This window comes from Macaca fascicularis, chromosome 8 (genome assembly GCF_037993035.2).
Source record: "Macaca fascicularis isolate 582-1 chromosome 8, T2T-MFA8v1.1".
In the NCBI taxonomy this organism is placed as follows: Eukaryota; Metazoa; Chordata; class Mammalia; order Primates; family Cercopithecidae; genus Macaca; species Macaca fascicularis.
Window position 1 is genome coordinate 66,265,069 of NC_088382.1, and position 24,111 is coordinate 66,289,179.

The window sequence follows — 24,111 nt, forward strand, 5'->3', positions numbered from 1 at the left end:
AAGCCTAGCTGACTGAGAGCATGGCAATTTGGAGCCTTGGAGGGTTGAAACAGCCAATACCCTCTGTGCCTGATGGGAGCCCTCAGAAGTGTAGATCCCAGACAATGGCCTTAGGGGAAGAAATACTGTGGTCCTAAGCTTTTCCCCAGCACCTTCCGTTAAGGATTGAATGCCAGACCTGGGATCCAGCCAGCAATAAACATCACACCATGGGTGTGGCCTTTCCCTTAAACCTTTCCCACCACATCCACCAAACAGAGACAGAGGCAGGCATGGGCAGAGCACAGGTGCCAATTACAGAGCAGTGTTCAGGCTTAAAGCTTCATCCAAGCAAGATCTGTGGCAGTGGTTTAAATGGCCAATGAGGGGGATGAAATAAATACACAAGAAGCCAACTGAGTTATTGGAGGCAATTGTATTGCAAAAGTGAAGACAGCCTTGACACAGGCTATAATTCTTCCTCCCTCTAGTTTAAAACTATACAATCTATGTAGCCTTAAGAGAGAATATAGTCCGCAAAGCTCACCTCAGCTGTGGGGAAAATGTTAAACAACAAAGAACCCTCTAGGTTCATGGAGGGCAATGGTCAAGATGGCATATCACAGAGTAGAAGCAGACAGGGCTGCCTGAGACAGGAAGCACTTGTGATTCCTGCCCAGCAAAATCCCATCACTGTGTTTCTTCTGCCCACTTCCTGGTTTTGAATGGAAAGTCTCCTGGCTTCCCCTCACTCTATTCCTCTCCCTCTTCCTTCCCCCTCCCTTCTCCTCTCCCTCCCCTTTCCCTCTTCTCTTCTCCCCTTCCCTTGAATCCCCTCCTCTCTTCTCCTCTTTTCCTTCCCCTCCCCTTCTCTTTTCTTTTTTTTTTTTTTTAACCCCTCTCCTCCCCTTCCTTCCCCTCCCTTTCACTCCTCCCATCTCCTTTCCTTCTCATTTCTGACTCATGGCTATCCTGCTTCTCATGCACCACTGTATGTAGAGTGAGATGGGGGTGAATCACTCACCTTGTCTCTTCTTGGTCATTCGGCCATGAGGAGTCATCAGGATCTGATGGAGGGTGCTGCCTAGCCCATAGGTTCTGGACTTCTGGTGACCTGCAGTGACTGGGCAGATCTTTACAGTGGAGAGGGTCTGTGGGTTCTATCTGATTAGAAGAGAATACATAAATATATGTGAAAGACTGTGGCAGGAACTGTAAGTTAACATCCAACATCTGGATCTTATCTTTTCTTATCTTTTTCTTATCTTTTCACATAGTAATAGGACCCCTATTACTATAGCCCCTATGTTTAGGTGGCTCAGGGTGGTGCAAAATCAATACCATATTTCTCAGCATCCTTTGAGGGCTGCTTTAGTCATGTGATGAATTCTGACTACAAGTGTGCACCACCACATCCGGCTAATCTTTAAATTTTTTGTAGAGACAGGGTCTTGCTATGTTGCCCAGGCTGGTCTTGAATTCTTGGCCTCAAGGTATCCTCCTGTCTTGGCCTCCCAAAGAGCTGGAATTACATGCGTGAGCCCTGCTCCAAGTCCAACCTGGTTCATGAGCCTGGAATGTTGAGGGTGCCTAGTACCAGACATGTTCGTCCCAGAGCTGCTCTGCACAGGACTTCTGGCTTCACAACAGTTTTTGTCTGGTGGCCCAGATTCTCAGTCATGTTTTTCTCAAGTGCTGACTCTCGGAGGTTGGAATTAGTTTCTTTCAGGCATTCTCAATTCACTCTGCCTCCAAGATTTTAAATGATTTCATCTGATGAACAGTGACCATCTCAGTGTGAGGACTCTAAGGAGTATAAATGTCATTTGTGGTCTGGTTTCTTTTTCTATCTTGGCATCTGTTATGGACTGCATGTCTGTGTTCCCCCAAAATTTATGAGGAATGATATGGGAATTTGGGAGGTAATTAGGGTTAGATGAGGTCAAGAAAGTAGAGCCCTTATGATGGAACCGGTGTCTTCAGAAGAAGAAGAAATAGCTCCCCCACCCCTGCCCTCCCCTCCCTTCCCCTCCCCTCCCCTCCCCTCCTCTCCCTTCCCCTTCCCTCTTTCCCTGCCACCCTCTCTCTCTCTCTCTCCACAAGCCAGCAAGACAGCCCTCACCAGAAAATGAATCAGCTGCCACCTTGATCTTGGACTCCCAGTTTCCAGAATTATGAGAATTAAATTTCTGTTGTTTAAAGTACCCAATTTGTGGCATTTTGTTATGGTGGCCCCAGTGGACTAAGACAGCACCACAATGTAAAACCACACACACACACACACACACACACACACCCCTCAGTGGACTAAGACAGCATCACAATGTAAAACCACACACACACACACACACACACACACACCCCTCAGTGGACTAAGACAGCATCACAATGTAAAACCACACACACACACACACCCCCCAGTGGACTAAGACAGCATCACAATGTAAAACCACATACACACACACACACACACACACACACACACAGCCAGTGGACTAAGACAGCATCACAATGTAAAACCACACACACACACACAATGCGTGGCACACATTTTTACCCAGTCAAACTCCTTCTTACACCAAGAATTCTTCTCTGCTTTGGAGCAGCTCAGTGAGTACAAGATGCTGGAAGATGCGCCCTGCAGGGCAGAATGCCCAGGCATGGGCCACAGCCCTGGCCCTGTGTCCCTCCGTTTCCTCAGGATTGCTTAGGTGTTGGGCTCTTGGTCATGGCTACATTAGGACTAAATTTCGGATGGAAACGGGCATGACACACATGCTGAGAGCACTCCTCGCTCCCCGGGGCATTAAATCACCTTGTTATTTAGTGCCCTCTAGAATCCTCTAATTTACATGTGGTCTCTTCTCATAGAAGTGTCTCAAGTAAATCTGAATTTGTTTAGACAATTTTATGGGTATTGTAAAACCACAATTGAATTTCAGGGCTTTGTCACAGTCCAGCCAAGATGCACTCCAATTAGAAATAATTGCTATTAATGATGTTATGACGTGGGGGATGCCTGCAGTGCTCCTGGACCTTTGTTGTACTGAATCCCCGAAGAGTCTGAGCTTTATTCTTCAACTAAATAGACAGGACCCTAGAAGATACGCTTCTGGAATTGTAATATTACAGCAATATTGTGCTTCTTTCTTAATTAACCTTGTTAACCAAGGATTTGGAACGTCGGTGGGTGACTCTAAGAGGGCCTTTGTTATCCTCTCAGTACACATCTACAGTGGAGTAAGATGTCACTCTGTGAAATAAAACGCCTTTATTCTTTGGCATACACCAAATACCTTCATCATTCTTTGAGTAATGATTGACAGTCTTGTTTAATGAAATAACGTTTGTCAAATACTTAATTTGCTGCCAGACACAGTAAATGGTGAGTTATGATTGTTATAGTATTATCATAAAACAAGTTTTTTTTTTTTTTTTTTAGGCTTTCTGAATGGAAAGGAAATACAGGACAGAGCTGTCATGTTTGTGGAGGCCACTCAAGGTAAATCAGACCACAGTGGATTCCAGAGTTTACACTCCCTGAGATCACTGCCCCATGACAGCATTTTACCCCCAAGATAGTCAAATTCGCAATTCTTTAGACTTTTACAGGGTCTCCCAAGGTACCGCTCATCCCTTCCTTGCTCCCCACAAGAGGGAAGTGACAAAGGCTGCTGTTTCTCTTGCAAGGCTGCCCCCGCCAGCCTGAGAAGGAGTTCCAGGGATATGGTAATTAACATATTTTTCTTAATCTTGCTTTTGTAGTTAATCTCCAAAGCATGAAAGCACTTTGCCAGTTGATTAAACTGTAAGAATACAATAGATCCGAAGTGAGGGCAGCACTGATGAATGTAAATGCATAAAATTGCCCATTCTGCAGGAAAATGCCTCAACCTGAATCCCAACTTGAAACACTAAGTTAAACACTTAAAATTAATTGCATGAATATATTTTTTGGATCAATAGATAGCAAAAAACCTAACTTGGTAGAATTTCATCTTCAAAATAAGAAGCAACCACTCTTTGATGTCTTCTAGGAAACAAAAGTGATTCGATTTAAGAGTTTGGTCTAGGATCACCGCCTATGAGGGGGGTTCAGGGAATGCCCAGTAAGGCTCTTGGGGACAATGGTGCTGGATGGGCCTTTAGCCAGACTGGCACTCAGTCTGGGTATCCAGGAGGGCATTCAGAAATAAGTATTTGTGTAGCTGTTTTGGAAAGAAGGGCATTTGAGGCGGGGCTTTTCTACATTAGGTGGTACAGGTTCAAAAAGGCCAGAGCGGAGAGCAAGGAGGTGGGAATCCAGAGCTGTGTGTCCTCTGGAGAGAGGGCATTCTGACTGGATACCCACATGTCCTCTTTGCCCCTCAGCCCTGCTCCCCAATGCAGGTTAACCACAGCCACCAGCTCCATTTGAGCCACCTCCCCAACGACCAAAAAGCTCAGGGCAGCTTGTGGCCATGGCTTATCACTTTCTTACATCTGTGGTAAATGGAAATGACAAAAATGGGCTGTCTTTATTTTTGGAAAACAAATAGCAAAAGAAAAAACCAAAACTCAACCAAATAGGTGATAGCAACATTATTTTCAAATGCATTGGTTGAAAATTCTAGTCCAGATAATAGAACAGGAGTGGTACTTGTGGTCTCCAGCTATATTCCACTGTCAGACAAAAATACTTTTCTTCATTGAAGTACACATTATGTAACATTGTGTATCAGATGACCTCAGCCATAAAGTTGGTCTTTAGAGCTTCTTCTTTCGTTCAAGAAAGCCATCCATTGCATGAAAGATGTCAAGATAGTCACCTATAAGCAGTACTGTCTTGAGGGGCAAAAAGCTAAAGAGAACACAAGAATAAACTTTCGTGATTATCATTCATGAAAGCCTCTTTAGCACCTCTACTGAAAAGCAGTGTCACCTCTTGCGGCAGATGAAGTCATTCACTCATGCACACACTATGCAGCCTGACTGCTACCTGCCTCAGGGTCACTGGGCCTTCTTCACTATATCAGAGGACACTTGCCCAGGGCCTCGACAGGTTTTGTGGCTTTACTTAAGTTATTCAATTCACTTCTCATTTCGGTTTCCAAAGCATCACTCCACTGTACAATGACACAGAGGAAGCAGTGAAGTGTTGTGGTGTAAGCATGGGCTCTGGGGGCAGATGAGCCTGGCTGGAATCCTAGCTCTTGTCATTTGCAATGCCACCTTAGGCAACTGACTCAGCTCACAGACCTCAATTTCCTCAGCTGTAAAATGAGGTCATCAATCTGCCTTTCTGGGACTACTATGAGGATGAGATGCAATAACTCCTCAAACCTTGGGCAAGACTCAACTAACACTTCATTTTCTCCATCCCCGCCTGCCCCTCTGCAAAGCCATATATATGCATGATCATCATCCCAACGGAGCACTCTGCTCCACTGGCCTTAGCATTCAATACTGCAGAGCAAGGAAACAAAGCAGGCACAGGAAACCTGAGACTCATCCTAAGGTGGGGAGTAAAGGAAAGGACCCCATGCTCCTTGTTCCCCTGTTTGGGCACCCCAAGATCTACAGGTGGTTCATCCCCTCCACCGTTTCAAGTCTCTAGTCAACTACTACCTTCTTTATGAGACTCCCCCCACCCATTAAATACCACTCTTAAAATTAAATCTCACAGGCTGGGCACGGTGGCTCATGCCCATAATCCCAGCACTTTGGGAGGCTGAGGCGGGCAGATCACAATGTCAGGAGTTTGAGACCAGCCTGGCCAACATGGTGAAACCCTGTCTCTACTAAAAACACAAAAATTAGCCAGGCGTGGTGGCACATGCCTGTAATCCTAGCTACTCAGGAGGCTGAGGTAGGAGAATTGCTTGAAACCGGGAGGTGGGGGGTTGCAGTGAGGCATGATCGTGCCACTGCACTCCGGCCTGGGCAACACAGCAAGAGTCTGTCTCAAAAGAAAAAAAAAAATTAAATCTCGCCGAGATGTGGTGGCTCATGCTTGTAATCCCAACGCCTTGGGAGGCTGAAGTGGGAGGATTGCTTGAAGCCAGGAATTTGAGACCAGCCTGGGCAATATAGCAAGACCCCATCTCTAAAAAAATAAAAATAAATTAGCTGTGCATAATGGTGCACAACTATAGTCCCAGCTATTTGGGAGGCTGAGGTGGGAGGATGACTTGAGCCTGGGAGTTTGAGGCTGCTGTGGGCTATGATCGCACCACTGCACTCTAGCCTGGGTGACAGAACAAGACCTTGTCTCCAAAAAAAATTAAATAAGTAAAATTTAAAAAAAAACCGTAAATCTTGGCCAGGCGCAGTGTTTCACGCTTGTAATCCCAGCACTTGGAGTCCGAGACCAGCCTGGCCAATGTGGTGACACCCCGACTCTACTAAAAATACAAAAATTAGCCAGGCATGGTGGCAGGCACCTGTAATCCCAGCTACTCGGGAGCCTGACACAGGAGAATCACTTGAACCCGGGAAGGTGGGGGTTGCAGTGAGCCAATATCGCGCCATTGGACTCTAGCCTGGGTGATGAGCAAAACTTCATCTCAAAAAAAAAAAAAAAAAAAAAAAAAAAGTAAAAAAAGTAAAATTCAACTTGCACCCATCTACCTCCCACTGTGGGATTTCCTTTTTTCCCTTTCCTGCTTTATATTTCTTTAGAGCACTTACGGTCTTTTCTTTTACTTTACTGTTTTTTTTTTGTTTCTTTTCTGTCCCCTCACCCCACAGGAAGTGATTTCCACAGGGGCAGGGACCACTGTTTGTCTTGTTCTTTGCTGTAACCCTGAGCGCAGATCCTTGGATGGTGGGTGATTCATGACACACACAGCACTCTCTGAATGTTTGCTGAATGAATGTTTGGTGGAGTGTTTGATGTGACTGCCTTTACTGAGCTTCTTCACCTTGCCTTTGGCTTACTCAGCAGCTATCTAGCCCTCTCTCAAAACATGTCCCATAACTAGTATGTCATAAAACTAAACATAATCTCCACAGTTATTCAAAGTAGAAAAATTAAGTTCCATGTTCTTACCATTGGCATTACTGTAATATAATCTATCTATTAAGCAAAAAGAACTTAGTGTGTTGTGTGAATGCACACCCTGCCCAATAAACAGTGCATTACATGAATCTACAAGCTATGACAAACATTGTCTCTACATTGTAAATGAAGAAGCCAAAACCTGGAGAATAAAGGGCATGCTCAGAGTCACAGACTTAGTCAATAGTGGGATCATAAGCCTGGATTTCGAATTGCTTATCAAGGATCCTTTGCTCTGTCCCACACAGCCTCAGTCAGGCATTCTGACCCCTCCTGTGCCAGATGAAGCCTGGAGAAATGATAGGATGCAAGAATGACATTTGGTTCATTGTACAAAGTAGAGATAATTAGCTAATGAGAAAAGAAATTTCTGTACACTGGATGGGCAATGGCTGCTGGCCATGTAGTGGATGTGAGGTATAATATCTATCTTCAAATAACTAGGAATTGTCATTGGCAAGACTGATGGAATTGCACATGGAGCTGGGGGAGAAGCACAAACCAATGAGGGGAAGTTCAAACGAGGCAGATTTCAACTCAAGGTGCTTCCTCACAGAGCAGAAAGCCCAGTGAGGCAAGATTTAACTAGATGACCTGTTACAGTCTAGAAAATGAATTGAGGTAACAGGAATCAGCAGCGCACCACTATCCTTGTAACCGGGTCAAATGCTCATTCAGTACCTATGAATTTCAGCACTGAAACTCCATGGAGAGCAGGGAAGGGTGCACAAGAATGCTTTTTCTACTTTTTTTTTTTTTGACATGGAGTTTTCGGTCTTGTTGCCCAAGCTGGAGGGCAACAGCGTGACCTCAGCTCACTGCAACCTCTGCCTTCCCGTTTCAAGTGATTCTCCTGCCTCGGCCTCCGGAGTAGCTGGGATTACAGGCACGCGTCACTGTGTACTTTTTTTATTTTTTAAGAGACGGAGTCTCACTCTGTTGCCAAGATGGAGTGCAGTGGTCTGATCGTGGCTTACTGCAGCCTCAAACCCCTGGGTTCAAGCAATCCTCCTGCCTCAGCTTCCTGACTAGCTGGGACTATAGGTGTGTACCAGCTTCAAATTCCTGGGCTCAACCAACCCTCCTGACTCAGGCTCCTAAGTAGCTGGGACTACAGGCTTGCACTACCATGCCTGGCTTATTTGTTATTTTTGTAGAGATGGGGTCTTGCTTTGTTTCCCAGGTAGTCTCGAACTCCTGACCTCAAACAATCCTCTCACCTTGAACTCCCAAAGTGCTGGGATTACAAATGTGAGCCGCTGCTCCCAGCCCTTTCTTGTGCTTTTAAGAGGTGGTTTTACGTTTTTTCCCCCAAATTCTTTAACCATCCTAAGAGTTCGAATTTATTATGTATTACTAATCGTACCCATACCACAAATTTCTGTAGCACTTGGCTTACTGTCTAGCCTTGACTTTGGGGCCCTGTACCTGAGGAGGCATGGATACAATATCTATTCCAACAGGATTATTTTATCATGAGCACAAGAAAATCTCTCCTAAAAATGATCATTTCAATCTTTCCATCTGCCAGTACATTCACTTCTTTTTCAGAATAATTCGATACTAAGGTGGCAGGAAGGGTTAGACCCCATTTTCTTGACTCATGGGGGCACTGCAACTATGTAAATTTGGTATTGTGTCAGCAATGGGCACAATGATAGAATTAACAGGACTTAATAGAATTAAATGAATGAATTTTAATTTATCAGGTATTTTTAAAGTGGCTTCTCCTGGTGGGATTTGGAGTAAACTGTAGATTGGCATGTTAGGGAAGTAATAGAAGCTAACATAATTACCTTTTAAGAAACATCATGAAGTATAAAAACTTTGGCATATAGAAGTACATTTTTTCTTGTAGAATAGCTTCTACTATTTTTTCCGCGGCATATTCTGGTTCCAGAATTGGCAACAGAGAAGGACAACTAGAATATAAAATGACAACAATTAAAAAAAACCCCAAAGGCCAAATTCACAAATAAAGATAGTTTTTCAAATTAGGGATAAAAGGTTTTAAGACGTTATCACTTTTTTCTTTCCCTTTCAAATTTCATTTATTTTTATATTTACTCCTTTATTGTCAATGTGTCAATGCAGTCAGTAGTAACATAACTAAAATATGAAATGAAAAGTGATTCTCATTAACACACTGATATTACAATATACATATATGTGAAATCATATTAAACAAATATTCCAAATATTTGTAAGGCAAGCTGTTGAAAACACATTGCCTGTAGTCTCCATGAGATACAGAATTGGGCGTCTGTGACTGCTATGGCCTGGGTATTTGTGTCCCCCACAAAACTCACATGTTGAAGCCTAAACTCCCAATGTGATGGCATTTGGAGGTGGGGCTTTTGAGGTGTAGCTAGGTCACCATTGTGGAGCCCTGATGAATGGGATTAGTGCCTGTCTGAGAAGAGCCTATCAGCACCTTAGTCTTGGACTTCTAGCCTCCAGAACTGTGAGAAAGGCATTTTTCTTGTTTAAGCCACCTAGTGTATGATAGTTCATTATAGCAACTCCTTCTGTATGACCAAGACAGTGTCTCTCCAATGATTGCCAGTCCTTCTGGAATCAGAGAGGGGGCATAATGGGATTGGATGGCAGGAAGGGGATGTGGACAGGAGAGCCTGGGAGATGGTGGAACAGATGCAGGGCCTGGGGGGCTATCAGAGAGACACTGCCTTGATAAACCATTCCCATTCAACTTGGTATCCTTCACACAAACACATACTAAGAAAGACCTCAGAATTCCAAGACCATTTATAAATCATACTGAATCCCAGAACAATATATTTTAAACAACTTTAAAAAACAGAACAAAATAAAATAGATAGCAAATCATTTTTAAAAGTGTAGATTCTGTGAAATTAAAGGGTATACTTACGCTGTAGTACAACCTTCAAACATTCCAGTTTTTATAAAAAAGGGGCACACAATTGTGGTTTTGATCCCCTTTTGATTTTGGACAAATGTTTCTACAAATACAGATTCAGCAAGCCCAAAGGCTGCAAATTTACTTGCACAATAATCTGCAAAAGACAAAGCATGTTCATGTATATTCCAAAGTTTTAAAATGGCATTACCTTAAGGTCTACCCATAATGCTAACAGCAACAGATAATAAGAAAACAATTTCAGAGTTCTCCTTTTGTGTAATCTTGGTCTACTCCCACTGGAAGAAGTGAGTCGGGAGTGGGAAGGGACATGGTTAACTGAAGATCAGGGTCAGCTGACAACGATCAAGTGAGGCCCAGCACAAGAAGGGCTGCAGAGATCCTGCCTCAGGTCACACTGCTGGACTTTACTAGCAAGTCAATGCATTGTGAGCCCCTGTGCTAGTTCTTACATGAGGCCCTGTCTCAAAAAATTGCAATCCCACTGGGGCATGAAGACATTCAAAAGAAGAAACAAAACACTAACTGATATAGGAATCTAGGCAAGAGAGGCCAGCATGGGTTGTGATTCTCAGATCAAGTTTTCTTCCAACTCTCTTTCCTTTACTTCCAGAAAAACAACAACAGCAACAACAACAACAACAACAAATAAAACAAAGGGCTTGGTAGCTTCAACCTCCACCTCTTCAATACCTTGAAAATGCAGGGTAGGGGCAGAGGGAGGAATGGAAAGTGGCACTTGTGTCCATTTTGAACTTTTTGTCTTTAATCATACTTGTTTTAACAAAACATCTGACTATTCAATTGACTAAGTGAAAAAGTTTGGAGAAGAAATGGTGTTGAGGTGCATTAACACTTTCCTTTGCCCCACACATTCAGAGGAGGCATATTTAAACTTGCTATGTTACGGTGCAGCTACTGCAATTGGTAAGAGCCAGTTTATAAGTGCCAGGCATGGGGTTGTCCAGCCCCAGTGCTGTCCAGACAGTGGATCAGAGGCTAGAGACTGGGAAGGGGGAGGAGGAGTCCAGAGCAGCTTCTAGGGTAATTGAAATCATCAGGTATAAATGCAGCTGAGCCCCTTGACCCCTGAGATTCTGATGAGCAGATATGGCCCATGACCCAAGGAATCTGCATGCTAAACTGGCATCCCTGGTGGTTCTGATGCAGGGGAATAAAGACTCACACGATGGGAAATACCAAAGGCTTACACTTGTTTCTAAGATGAGCTGCGGGTGGGAGAGTCCTGTATCTGAAGACAGGAATATTCTGTCTGAAAAGGATTGATAAGGAGCTGTAAATATACCTGAATGATTTCAAAGGCCTGTGACTTAACAGATGTATAAGACAGAGGTAAGATAATAGCTGATAAGTTCTAAGAAGGAGAGAGGAAGGGAAGTCCTGGGTCATAAGGAGGATAGATTGGTGATATTTAGGGTGACTGGTGGTTCTGAAAAACCTATTCATGTGATGGACATACTGAGCTAAGACTGGTTTTGTCAATCTTGAACTATGCCACTTTGCTTCAAAGCATTAGGAACTACCGAACTGGCAAACTGGCTTATCTGTTACCCGAATGTTGCTGCTACAGTTCTGTTGGATGAGTTTTAGCAATCCTTGTAAGCCAGGACATGGGACATTTGCGCTAGGGGATGCCATGGTAGGTTAGGTCAAGGTTTCTGTTCCTTCTAGAGCCAGCTCCCAAGTTGGGCCTCCTTGGTTGAGGCTCTCAAAGGATCTCTTTGCCTCCTCCCCACTGCTACTGTCAAGTCAGTTGGCTGTTGCAAGGGAGATGAAAATGCCCGCCACTTCCTGCAGGTCTTCAACCAGTGGAAAAAGCAGTTAACTTTAGGTTTCTTGAGGTAAAGAAACTTTATCCAAGCTCACAGCAGTGGGGAGATCACTTAAAGGAAACTTCAGAAGAAGACAGGGTCATCCTCCTTACCATCCTGTGACAGTGTCAGTGTGAAGTTTGGGGGACAGTTGTTATGTTGATCACTTGTGCAAAAAAATTATCAGTGAGGCTTCTCTCTCTTTTAAACCAAGGGGACTGCATAAGACCTAATGATTCCAAAGGGCACAGTCCAATTTCACGTAAGTCTATCTGATGGGCGGTTTTGCTACACGATGAAGTTATCAACCACTTATTGACTATACTTTTTAGCTTATTATTCTTTATCATTAGGACATCAAGTCAGTGCTAATTATTCAGAGCTATTATGCAAGTTAAAGTTATAGGGAATTTTGCAATTGTAAATGGCTATGTTTTTCTTACCTGCCAGCCCATTTACTCCAACTAATCCAGCTGAACTTGAAATGCAAACCAAATGTCCATGGTCATTAGCAATCATAGCAGGTAGAAAGGCTTTATAAGTCTAAGAAGACAAAGGAAAACTTTTGATGTTTAATGCCACATTGTATAATTTTATCAGATATTTATATACTCATTGTGATCAAAAAATCTTTCTTTTCAGCCCATAAAATATCTGAAGGTATGGGGATATAAAAACTTAAACATCTAGAAAGCAATCATTTTAACTTATTTAACCTGTTAGATCAATTTTTTATGGCAATTCCAGTATTATCAAAATGATTTATTCAGACTTACGTTTTTGCTCATATTTGACTTTTAACGACACAATATTAAGACAAGAATTGACGGAGTATGGGAAAATCTTTGTTGTGGCAGCCACAACCCCAAACCTCACAAACATGATGCTTTAGATTTAGATTGCCTTCTCTCTCCTTAGCTTGATTTTGAGTTTCAAATTTTCCCTGAACATTGTTCACAGGACATCTGGTTGTTGACTTCAATTTTAAAAGAGCACTTTGTTTTAAACTCATCTCTACTCTTTAAAATAAGTTTCTTATTTTTGTTCCATTTCATAAAACAGAATATCTATTAGAAAGAGGGCACATCTGTATACTGTCCAACACCTTCACCATTGACTGGGGGTCTGGAGAAAGAACGTAAAGGAGACAGAAACGAGCTTTTGAAGAAGACATCTTCTGCAACAAAGGAGTAACTAATCACATCCAAAGACATGGAGGTGAGAAAAGGGATCTCTTACAAAGGCCAAACCTCACTTGTTTGCCTGCATTGCAATAAGTCTCAGACAGAAACTAACAGGTAGAGAGAGGTGGGAAATCAAAACAAAGCAAAAGGAAGCAGTGCAGCAAACAATCCGGGGTCTGCCATGAGTTGGGACACTTCTCAGTAGGGATACTGCCTTTGAGAGCCCAGCCTTCAGGTAGCTCTTGGACACTCTAGCAATTGAGTCACTGTCTTTGTGCCTGGCAACGTGCAGATGCTTAAAGAATGTACATGAACTTGCCCAGAAGAAGTAAAGGGAGTGAGAGGACATAAGGAGTGATAGGAGCCAGGGAAACACCAGCATTGGAGGAGGAGGAGGAGGAAGAAAAAGAGGAAGTAGAGGAGGAGTCGGAGTCGGAGGAAGAAGAAGGAGAAAGAAGAAGGAGGAGGAAGGAGGAGGGAGGAGGGAGAAGAAGAAAAAGGAGAAGAAGAGGAAAAAGAAGGAGGAGGAGGAAGGAAGGAAGACGGAGAAGAAGAAAGAGAGAAAGAGAGAGAGAGAGAGAGAGAGAGAACATGAAGGCACCTGGGGAAAAACAGAGAGGTAGGAAAAGAACACAGAGTCAGGCCGAGTGCAGTGGCTCACACCTGTAATCCCAGCATTTTGGGAGGCCGAGGTGGGAGGATCACAAGGTCAAGAGATTGAGATCAGCCTGGCCAACATGGCGAAATCCCGTCTCTACTAAAAATACAAAAAGTAGCTGGGCGTGGTGGTGCATGCCTGTAGTCCCAGATACTTGGGAGGCTGAGGTAGAAGAATTGCTTGAACCCGGGAGGTGGAGGTTGCTGTGAGCCGAGATTGTGCCACTGCACTCCAGTCTGGCAGCAGACTCAGACTCTATCTCAAAAAAAACAAACAAACAAAAACAAACAAACAAACAAAAAAACCCCCCACAAAGCCATGGGAGTGGGAGTGGAGACTTCCAGGGACCATGATCTTTATCTTCATTCCAACTATATATGAGTATAAGCAAGCACCAAGGAGAGGGACATTTGGGACAAGATAAATCATTTGCAGTAGCTCCTGTAGGAACATGGTAGCCACTAAATTCTGAATCTTTCCATTTTTCTCCTGAAAACTTTACAAAACACCAAGAATAGCACCAGCACCATTACATTTTTGGTGGAAATAGGTGACAGAAAATCTACAAATTCCAAATTACATTTGAAGGCTGCTAAAGAAGAGTTGGGCAGAAAGGTGTGAGGAGAATTGAGGAGGAGCTCAGAAATCTCCAGCAAAGACTCCCGGGAGACAGCCTTGCCCAGGAATGACGAGCTACGAGCAGGGCTGCAACCAAACAGGTCAAAAGTCCTGTAATTCCAGTACTGTGGGAGGCGAGGCAGATGGAACACTTGAGGCCAGGAGTTCAAGACCAGCCTGGCCAACATGGCAAAACCCTGTCTCTACTAAAAACACAAAAAATTAGTCGGGTGTGGTGGCACGCACCTGTAATCCCAGTTACTCAGGTGGCTGAGGCACAAGAATCGCTTGAATCCAGGAGGCGGAGGTTACAGTGAGCTGAGATTGCACCACTGTACTCCAGCCTGGGAGACAGAAGGAGACTCTGTCTCAAAAAATTAAAATAAAATGATAAAGTAAAATAAAAGTAAACTTTTAATAAAAGCTGGGAGAGGTAGCAAGACGGTGCATGCATAGTGTGGGGAGGCCTGAGATGGCTGGTCTCAGCACATGCCAGAAAAATGCAACTTCTGGAATTGAGTGGGTAGCTTTAGAAGTCAGGACTGTGTTTTTAGTGCTGGTAGCAGGTGGTAACCCGGGTTACCAGTGGAGCCTCTAATTTCTCTGGTTGGGTACTAACGAAGGTGACTGTAGGTTTTGGTTTGCCCATAACAGACCTGATTAACGCTTGCTCATTAATAATGCTGAATTTCACTTCCAAAAGTGTCCCAGCTTAGACAAATTACCATGCTACCCTGGTCCTGTCTAAGTTTAGTTACCCGCTATGTAGCCTGGAGCAAATCTTTTACGTTCTATGATCCCTTATCTTACCAAGCTGTTTTAAGGAAAATATGTGAGCCACCTGGAGTATTCCCTAACATTTGCAGACAATCAATACATGGTAGCAGGACCATGAGGACAGTTCTGTCCTTGTAGGATTCCCTGAGCAGAGGTCCTGGGAGCTGTAGATTAAGTGGCATCAGAAGAGGACAACTGCGTAGACCAGGACAAGTCCAAAATTGAGAAGTCTCCGCTTTACTTAGAGGCTAGTAACATTGTAAAAGAGCAAGAGGAAAGTACTTCTAAATGCCAGAGTAACTTTACATTTATTATGAGAAGAAACAATTATTACCCATAAATGTGCTTTGAAATTCACATCAAATGACTTTTCCATAAGCTCATCTGGACAGTCAAGGAAATTTTTGCCTGTTACGATTCCGGCATTGTTGATTAGGATGGAAACATCGCCGACTTCTTTTTTAACCTGAATTGAGTAAGAGCAACACCACCAATGTAGTAATTCCTTATATGATCTAGATTTTATTTTCCCACAGTTTTATGTTTTTTTATCCTGGTTAATTCATACTGAGTTTATGCACTCTAAAAATACAGCTTGGGGCCAGGCTCAGTGGCTCACACCTGTAATCCCAGCACTCTCGCAGGCCGAGGCAGGTGGGTGACTTGAGGACAGGAGTTTGAGAACAGCCTGGCCAACATGGCAAAATCCTGTCTCTACTAAAATTACAAAAATTAGCCAGGCATGGTGGCGCATGCTTCTGGTCTCAGCTACTCGGGAGGCTGAGGCAGGAGAATTGCTTAAACCAGGGAGGTAGAGGTTGTAGTAAGCCAAGATCACGCCACTGCACTCCAGCCTGGGTGACACAGCAAGACTGCGTCTAAATGAATAAATAAATACAGTTTGGTTTATTTACATTGCTGAGTCTACAGTGTACCAGAGATCAAGTTTTTTTGTGTGTGTTTGTTTGTTTTTTTTTTTTCGTTTTTTTTGAGATGGAGTCTCCCTCTGTTGCCCAGGCTGGAGTGCAGTGGCACGATCTCGGCTCACTGCAAACTCCACCTCCTGGGTTCACACCATTCTCCTGCCTCAGCCTCGCAAGTAGTTGGGACTACAGGTGCCTGCCACCACACTCGGCTAATTTTGTTTTTGTATTTTTAGTAGAGACAGGTTTTCACCGTGTTAGCCAGGATGGTCTCAATCTCCTGACCTTGTGATCCACCCGCCTTGGCCTCCCAAAGTGCTGGGATTACAGGTGTGAGCCACTGCGCCCGGCCTCCAGAGATCAAGTTTTGATGTGCTTTTCCTGTTTTTCTTAAAACGAGTCCATTGTCGAAACGCTACTTTCTGTTTACAGTTACAGCTGTTCTTCTACTCAGTGGTTAGTAACTTTGTTCTGTGCTCTGTTTGTGGCATTTCATTTTAATCAATGTGATGGGACATAAGAATAGCTTCATTATAGCCAAATGGGGTATAGATCAAGACTTTGCACAAATGAAGAAGGGGCTGGGTTAGGGAATAAATGGAGGAAAAAAGAAAATACAGTCATAAATCACTTAACAATGGAGATACATTCTGAGCAGTGCATTGTTAGGTGACTTGGTTGCTATGTGAAGATCACAGAGCATACTTAATAAACCTAGATGTGCGCCTACTACACATCTTAGGCCATATGGTGGAGCCTACTGCTCCTAGGCTACCTACCTGTACAGTGTGTTACTACACTGAACACTGCAGGCAACTGTTAACACATTGGTAAGTATTTGTGTATCTAAACATAGAACATTGGGACAGTAAAAATACTGTAATAATCTGTCCCATAATGTGGGACCACCATTTTGTATATGGTCCATCATTGACCAAAATGTCATTATATGGTGCATGACTGTATATATTTTAAACACACAGCACAGATTAGAATCTGCCTGTCCTGTTTTCATCAACTGGCTGGTTTTCTTCTTTCCGAGGATGGACACCTGAACTCAAGGCTAAGCTGTGGCCTAGGGATACAAGCTTTCAAAGTTATCGGAGACTCAGCAGAGACAAAACGCTGTCATATCACTCTGAAAGCTTTCTCTTTGATTGTTTGTCTATGGGCTACTTCTTAAAAATTCTCTGGTATTGGCCGGGCATGGTAACTCACGCCTGTAATCCCAGCACTTTGGGAGGCTGAGGCGGGCGGATCATGAGGTCAAGAGACGGAGACCATCCTGGCCAACATGGTGAAACCCTGTCTCCACTAAAAATACAAAAAGTATCTGGGTGTGGTGGCACGTGCCTGTAGTCCCAGCTACTCAGGAGGCTGAGGCAGGAGAATCGCTTGAACCTGGGAGGCGGAGGTTGCAGTGAGCCGGGATCATGCCACTGCACTCCAGCCTGGCGACAGAGCAAGACTCCATCTCAAAAAAAAAAAAAAAAAAAAAAAAAAAAAAAAAAATTCTCTGGTACTTTCCCTTCTATCCAGAATAAAAAGTGGAAATGGTGGGTTTATACGGATGGGAAGTAATTTCCTTCCCCTGAATTCAGAGGAGCAAATAACTAATTCCCTCCAAGACCTCACAGTGATAAAACCTGAATAATAAGCTGGTAATGACATGTTTGGCTATTTCTGAAGTCAAGCACCTGGGGCAGAACTAAATCACCATTACAGGGGAAAGGGAAAGGGAGGTAATTATTTATAGAGTGCTTCATACTAGTTTATCCCATAGCTAATAATCTTCATTGTTTGAATATCAACCGATTATTACTTACGGCTGGCCAGATAAATTGTAGTCAGTGTAAGTCAACATGCCAGGTGTTTAACTTCTGAGTAGCTAAATTTGTGAGATCAGCTGTGCTTGGAAGAGTGGGCCCAGTGTAGGCCTAGCAAACTTGTCAGGTGTGGATCTCCAGCCTGTACTGGGCAGCCTGTGGTTGGAGATGGTGGTAGCAGAGAGGCAAAATGTAAAGACAAACTTGAAAGTCATAAACTTACCTGCCAGGGACCTGCAAACCTTAGCAAGGAAATCCTGGTTGAGCCTAGAAACTATGGAGTAACTTTACAATGTAGTCAGGCTGCTCACGGCAGGTTTGGTTGGTTCCTCCCTTCTCAATAAGTTGGGCAATTCTGGGAGGCACAAAGTGTCCCAGGAGAGTGATGAGTGAAGTACTTAAGCCAATGTGAGGACACAAAAATCCTTAGGCCAGGCACAGCAGCTCACACCTGTAATCCCAGCACTTTGGGAGGCCGAGGTGGGTGATCACCTGAGGTCGGGAGTTCGAGAACAGCCTGACCAACATGGAGAAACCACGTCTCTACTAAAAACACAAAAAAATTAGCCGGGCGTGATGGCACATGACTGTAATCCCAGCTACTCGGGAGGCTGAGGCAGGAGAATCGCTTGAATCCGGGAGACAGAGGTTGCTGTGAGCTGAGATGGCGCCATTGCACTCCAGCCTGGGCAACAAGAGCGAAACTCTGTCTCAAAAAAAAAAAAAAAGAAAAAAAAAATTCCTTGTGAGGGATGGGCACGTGCCTCTACGATGGTAAGAAAATCCTTACCATCCTCATGTCAGAGCTTTGGTTTTCTGAAAGCTTTATGTGTATCTGTATAAACACCAAAGAAGAAAACGTAGCTGAGTCTTTAGGATTAATAAAAGATTTTGATTGTCTTACGACTACTTAAGAGCAATACTTCGAATGTAGGTGGGGTGGACACAGCCTAAATTTAAAATCAGACAGAATATGGATTCAAATCCTGCCTCTATCACACACCAGGTCTGTGAACCCTGGGCAGGTTATTTAATGTCTCTGTATCTCGATTTCTTTATCCTCAAAGAAGGATGCCTCTATCCCTCCATTAACTTATACTGTAATAGGGGCCGGTACAGTCAGTGCAGTGTAATGTTAGAAGCAGGTACTCAGGTGTCAACAGACACAGTGGCAGCTTTAGTCTTGCTACTTACTAGTTGTGTTTCTTAGGTAAGCTACATACCTGCCCTAAGCCTTAGTCTCCCTACTTGTGAAATGGGGATAATAATGAGTTTTACTTTATAAGGTTACAATACATACATGGTAGTTAGCATAGTGTCTTGCATACAATAAGAATTCAAAAGTCCCAATTTCCATTCTCCCATAATCTTGTCTACATTAAAGGAACACTGGAGAAAGGCTAACAGGCACTGAGAAAGGCAAGGGAAAAAGAACATGATATATGTCAAATTATCATAGTAAACACACAAGAGTTACCTGATCGGCTACTCTATACACTTCTTCCTTTTGGCTGCAATCGCAAGTATAGGCGTGCACTCTTGTGACCCCAGCTTCCTGAGCCATCTTACATGTTTCCTCATTCCCCTCCTTATTGACATCCCAGAGAACAAGCACAGATCCCCGTCGGGCAAACTGCAAAGCTAAGAGCCTTCCGAGTCCACTTCCAGCACCTGTGATGAGGACTATTTCACCGGCAACATTCTTCTGTTGCTTTGGGAGTAAGGCAAAAATCATAGCCTCCAGAAGAGTAAACAGTGATTTTCCTAAGAAAATGAACAGTTTCTTTGATGATTGCAGGTTGAAAGACATGTTCTGGCTGACACCTATGAAGAAAGACAGATTCACGTGAGGACTTATTTGTCCATTTCCTCTGAGTTGTTTACTCCACGGAGCTCCTATATTCTGAAATAGTGAAAGTAACTGAGCTATGTGATTTAAACAGCTCTCCTGGTAGCAGACTCCGAATTCAGAAAGGGGGAGGAGGAAGCCACAGGGACTATATTTACTCAACTTTCATACTTGGCCCTAAGCTCAGCACATTATTTGCATGACTGCTACGTGCAGTATACAACAGAAATGTTTGTTAACCAGGAACTGTAACCACCGCACCCAAATTTAACATAAAGAATAAGTTCATTATTCTTTATAGTTAGCCTTTCTTCATAATAATCATGAATACTGTTGGCTGATTTTATGTTCAAAGTCTTGACCACATCACAATGTTTATAACATAATTACTACCTCTCTGACTTTATTTTTCTCTCCTTTGATGTTTGTGCTTTCTCATTTGCATTATCGTTCTTTAATTTTGCATTACTGTATAAAATCTGAGATTTGAGAGGAAAATATAAAATCTTATTTGTAGAAAGCATTTGACAGGAAGTAACCAGATGTTCTAGACCTTTTCCGACAGATTTGCGATCAGCACCAGATAGTCCTTCCCTAGGCTCTGAGGTCCCCACGCCACCAACTCCACATCACTTACCACTCTGTGTGATTAAAGGTCAGAGGGGAGGCAGACCTGGACTCCTGCCCTGCACTGCCTCTGCCTACCTGTAAACCCCAGGGGGGAGCCTCTTGGCCTAACACTGGGCCTTGGTATCCTCATCTGTACTGGTCCCGTGGCGTAGGGTGTTTTTGCAGATGAAATGAGAATGTTCCACGTATCACCACAATGCCTGACTTATAGTCAGTGCTTTACAGACGTTATCACATTTCTCAGATTCATGGTACTGCCCACCAAGAAGGCACCTACTAGGTCTGCTGAATGAATAAAAGGCCCCCCCCTTGACAAACTCATACAGAGCTTAGTGCTTACATCCTGCTACCAGTTACTCACACTTTAGTGTGAATGAGTATATAAAATGCTTTCCTAACCACTAGCTGAGAAAGAAGGGAAGGTCTTATTTCCTTCAGGATGAGAACAGAAGACATACTTAGCAGAGGGCATACTGTGCTGGGGGTAGGAGCCTTCTCTGAATGGGGTGCTTAATTGAGAGGCTCAGACGAAGGCACAGGTGTGAGGAGACGGGAGGGGAGTAATGAAAAAACAGCAGGTCTTCACTTCACAGTTTGGCTGAAGTCAGCCTAGTTATGGTTAATGAGTAAGACTGGATAGATTCATCTACAGGAGGACTTGGTACGTGGTCACACCCTTAGGAAATGTCAAGAGTTGATGTGACCCAGGCTGTTGTTCCTGGCTTATTGTACAGATGAGACTGAGGATCCGAGAGAAGATGTATGTGACTGTTCAGGTCCCTGTGCTGGTTAGCTGGTGTGGGCCAGATTGGTTCATGTGTTCTGTTTATTGAGTATTCACCCCGTGCTGGTTCTATCTGGGCACTGAGGCTGAGGGGATGAGCAGCCTCTCATAATCTCTGTGCAGGTGAGCCAAGTAATCTAGTTGAAGAGACATATTCAACAAATAAATACATCGTTACAAGCCATAGTGTTATAAAGAAAAGTGCAGTGTGCTATAGAGAGAATGATGGGAGAGCTGATTCAGATTGGGCCTGGGGGAGGAAGTAACAGAGGTCTGCTGGAAAGTGACCCTTTGAGTGGATATCCAAATGATGATGGTGGGAGGTAGGGATATTGAGCAATAGCTTTCCTGGCAGAGGGACAAAATAGTTTGTTGTAAGGCAGGTTTGACCTGTGTGTCCAGGGCTGTCCAGAGAATAAGAATGCTGGCTCTAAGGAACATGGACCTTCTTGTCAAATGAAGGACATTTTCATCCATGCTTTGATGAAATAGACCTCAAACGCTCTGTGATCTCTGCTCTGATTTACATTCACAGAGAAACTTTTAGAAGATTGTTCAGGCCTCCCAGGCGCTGCAGAACTGGAAAAGAAGGCGTCCTGAAAGAGGACTCTTATTTCAAATACACAGTCATGGAGCCTGTGCCTGTGGATCTGCAAGGATGAGGGTCAGACTGTGCACACAGTAATGGGAAACCCCAGGCACCCTTCTCAGACAGCAGCCTGGGCATTGCCAACTTTGGAAAATCCATACCAAGGGTAGTTGGTCAGACCACCACACTCCCTTTTATATCACTATGTGAATTCACACAGAGGGACAGAGGTCTACTTCTCCCATCACAGGGCTCCAGCACCTCAGCAGTGGCCAGAAGTCTCAACATTGACCTGGGTGACATGAATGCTCTTAATGTCAGAACATTCTAGATTTCAGTGTTCCACTGTCTCCATGTTGGCTTGATGCAAGACCTAAAATATGTCCATCTTTTAACCCTGTCTTGGCAGATGCTTACTAGATTTCTAAGAACTTGTCAGGCTGAGTTACCCCCTCCCCAGTTGAAGTTTAGGGTGCCTGCTGGGTACCCATATAAGCAATGAGGTCTACAGATTAAAGTTTGGTTTGGAATTCCAGATACATCACTGATTTTCCCTACAACTTTGGTAGAAATGATTTACCTTCTTGTGCCTCGGTTTCCTCCTCTAAAAAGGGAGTTTCTAATAGTACATAGGAATACTTACCACACAGAGGAGCTGTGAGAATTAAACCAGTTTATATAGGTAAAGTATTAAGGAGCGTTATGTGGTCACTACTAGCTTGTGTGAGACCTTTGAACAAATTAGAAAAAAAAAAAAGGCACTACTCTGCACAAAGTCCTCTGCGGGGTGTACAGGGTTGGGGAGGGGGTGCAAGAGGAGTTGTTTGGATTCCAACACCTGCCAGCTTACATGTCTCCCCCTCTGCTCCTCAGTCCCCATAATAATGTGGCACAGCCATAACATGGAGGCCTTTCTAGAACGGTGCCAGGCACGGAATGACAGCAAAATAATTAATGGCTAGAACTTCCACTGGTGTTCCTGTTAAGCAAATGCATTAATAATCCCTGGCTATACCAATGAAATATGGTTATAGTATACTTACAAACAGGTGTGAATGCACGGTTCTATTTTACTGCAGAGACTTTCCTAGAATGTTACGGAGCATATACAATTTAATCTGGCAGGTTTCTAGGTGTCTCTAGCTCACGGCCTACCCAATCCAAACAGGCGCCCTCGGCTTCCCAGGCCAGTGGGCGGCAGCAAGTCGGCTCTGGTGAGGGCACCCGGACGAAACGGGAGGGCAGACAGACTGACAATCACAGCTTGGGTTGAAAGGGGTGATATGGGGGTGGTAGGGCCCGAGAGGTGGATTCACTGAGCAGCAGAGAGCAAGGAACCTGGGCAGAACGGACCGAAGAAGAAGGTCCAGGGAGGCATCCTGCCCTCTGCTCTGAGTGGGGAGGGAGGCTGGCAGCTCACCTCCGGGGGCGGGGTGTCTGCGTTAGCGGTAGCCACGCGAGCCTGGGCTTCGGGGACGCTGCAGCCGTGCGCTCCCGGGAGGAGTTCTGATCTCACCAGCTCGCGGGTGGGTCCGGCCGCGGCTCGGCGACCCGCGCCCCCTTGCGCGCGACCCAGCGTGAAACCAGCCCAAAGGGCCGCCTCGCCCGACCCCCGCCAGCGCCACCTCCTCCGGGAGCCAGCACCCAGGACCGACGACCTCGGCAACTCACCCAGGACACTCTCCTTAGCTGCCCGCGGAGAAGCCGGCCTTGTCTGCCCCAGGCACCCGAGTCCCTGCCTCGTAACTCAGCGAGGTTCAGGTGTTTACCCAGATGCTGCCCGAGGCCAAGTCCAAGGGCAGGACGGCCGCGGCAGCGCCGGGGGTGGGGCCGGCAGTAGCCCCAGCACGCGACGTGGGCCGCACTCCTATCTTCTTTTTCTGGACCCGCAGATTTAAGAAGCTGGAAATTCGGTGGTGGAAACTGGATGCGAGCGCCGGATTTCTCTTAGGCTTAACGTTTCAATGCCTAGGCTGCACCCCAGAGTATTAGATGGGAATTTCTGGGTTGGGAAGGGCCCAGGCATTAGCTAGAAGAGTTTCCCAGGTATTTGCAAGGCACAACCCCGAGACTGGGAACTCTGGAGTTAGAAAACAAAGAGCAGTGTAGGCGTCCACGGGGGAGGGGCCAGGTCGTTTGTCTGGAGCCTGCAATGCGGGGAGTTCTCCAGCAGCATCTGATTGCTCCACGTGGGAACCTAAGTCAACAGCTTCCTTGCCCCTTGGAGGTAAGGGATGTGGGCGTGGGCTCGGGAGTCCCCAGGAAGTGGGTGGGGTGCAGGCAGGGGCGGGAGTGGGTGCGGCGCTGGCAGGCGGCCTAGGAGAAGAGGGCGAGGAAATTTGTTCTAACAAAATGAAGCTGAGAAATGAAGATAGAGTAAGTCACCAGGCACTCTGACCCAATCAAGATATATTAAGCATCTGGGTGTACTGCGATCCGGAAAATACAGCGATGATATATCTGTCAAGAAAAAAAAAAGGGTAAACATTCATTAATAAATCAGTAAAAGAGTTAATATAAGCAC

At 44.6% G+C, this 24,111-nt stretch overlaps 1 protein-coding gene and 1 long non-coding RNA gene across 2 annotated transcripts in view; one reads left to right on the plus strand and one right to left on the minus strand.

Moving 5' to 3' along the window:
* Positions 1–3,227: 3,227 nt before the first annotated feature.
* Positions 3,228–23,660, minus strand: SDR16C5 (short chain dehydrogenase/reductase family 16C member 5). The gene is made up of 7 exons (XM_045398283.2): positions 23,259–23,660; positions 19,213–19,559; positions 15,321–15,452; positions 12,193–12,292; positions 9,909–10,053; positions 8,815–8,940; positions 3,228–4,819 (listed from the first exon to the last, which is right to left on the minus strand). The coding sequence occupies exons 2-7, from the start codon at positions 19,543–19,545 to the stop codon at positions 4,726–4,728; spliced, it is 930 nt and encodes a 309-aa protein (XP_045254218.2). The 5' UTR covers positions 19,546–19,559; positions 23,259–23,660; the 3' UTR covers positions 3,228–4,725.
* The window catches only part of LOC102124253 (uncharacterized), an 84,005-nt gene continuing 82,928 nt past the window's right edge, over positions 23,035–24,111 (plus strand). The window contains exon 1 of the long non-coding RNA XR_001492937.4: positions 23,035–23,814. This is a non-coding gene — a long non-coding RNA (uncharacterized lncRNA). The remainder of the gene's footprint in view (positions 23,815–24,111) is intronic.

Coding starts and splice junctions, on each gene's coding strand:
- SDR16C5 (XM_045398283.2), bottom strand. CDS start 19,545: ATGTCTTTCAACCTGCAATCATCAAAGAAACTGTTCATTTTCTTAGGA. Junction 15,453..19,212: donor TGTATAGAGTAGCCGATCAG/GTAACTCTTGTG, acceptor TACTCAATTCAG/GTTAAAAAAGAAGTCGGCGA. Junction 12,293..15,320: donor ATTTCAAAGCACATTTATGG/GTAATAATTGTT, acceptor TTGTCTTCTTAG/ACTTATAAAGCCTTTCTACC.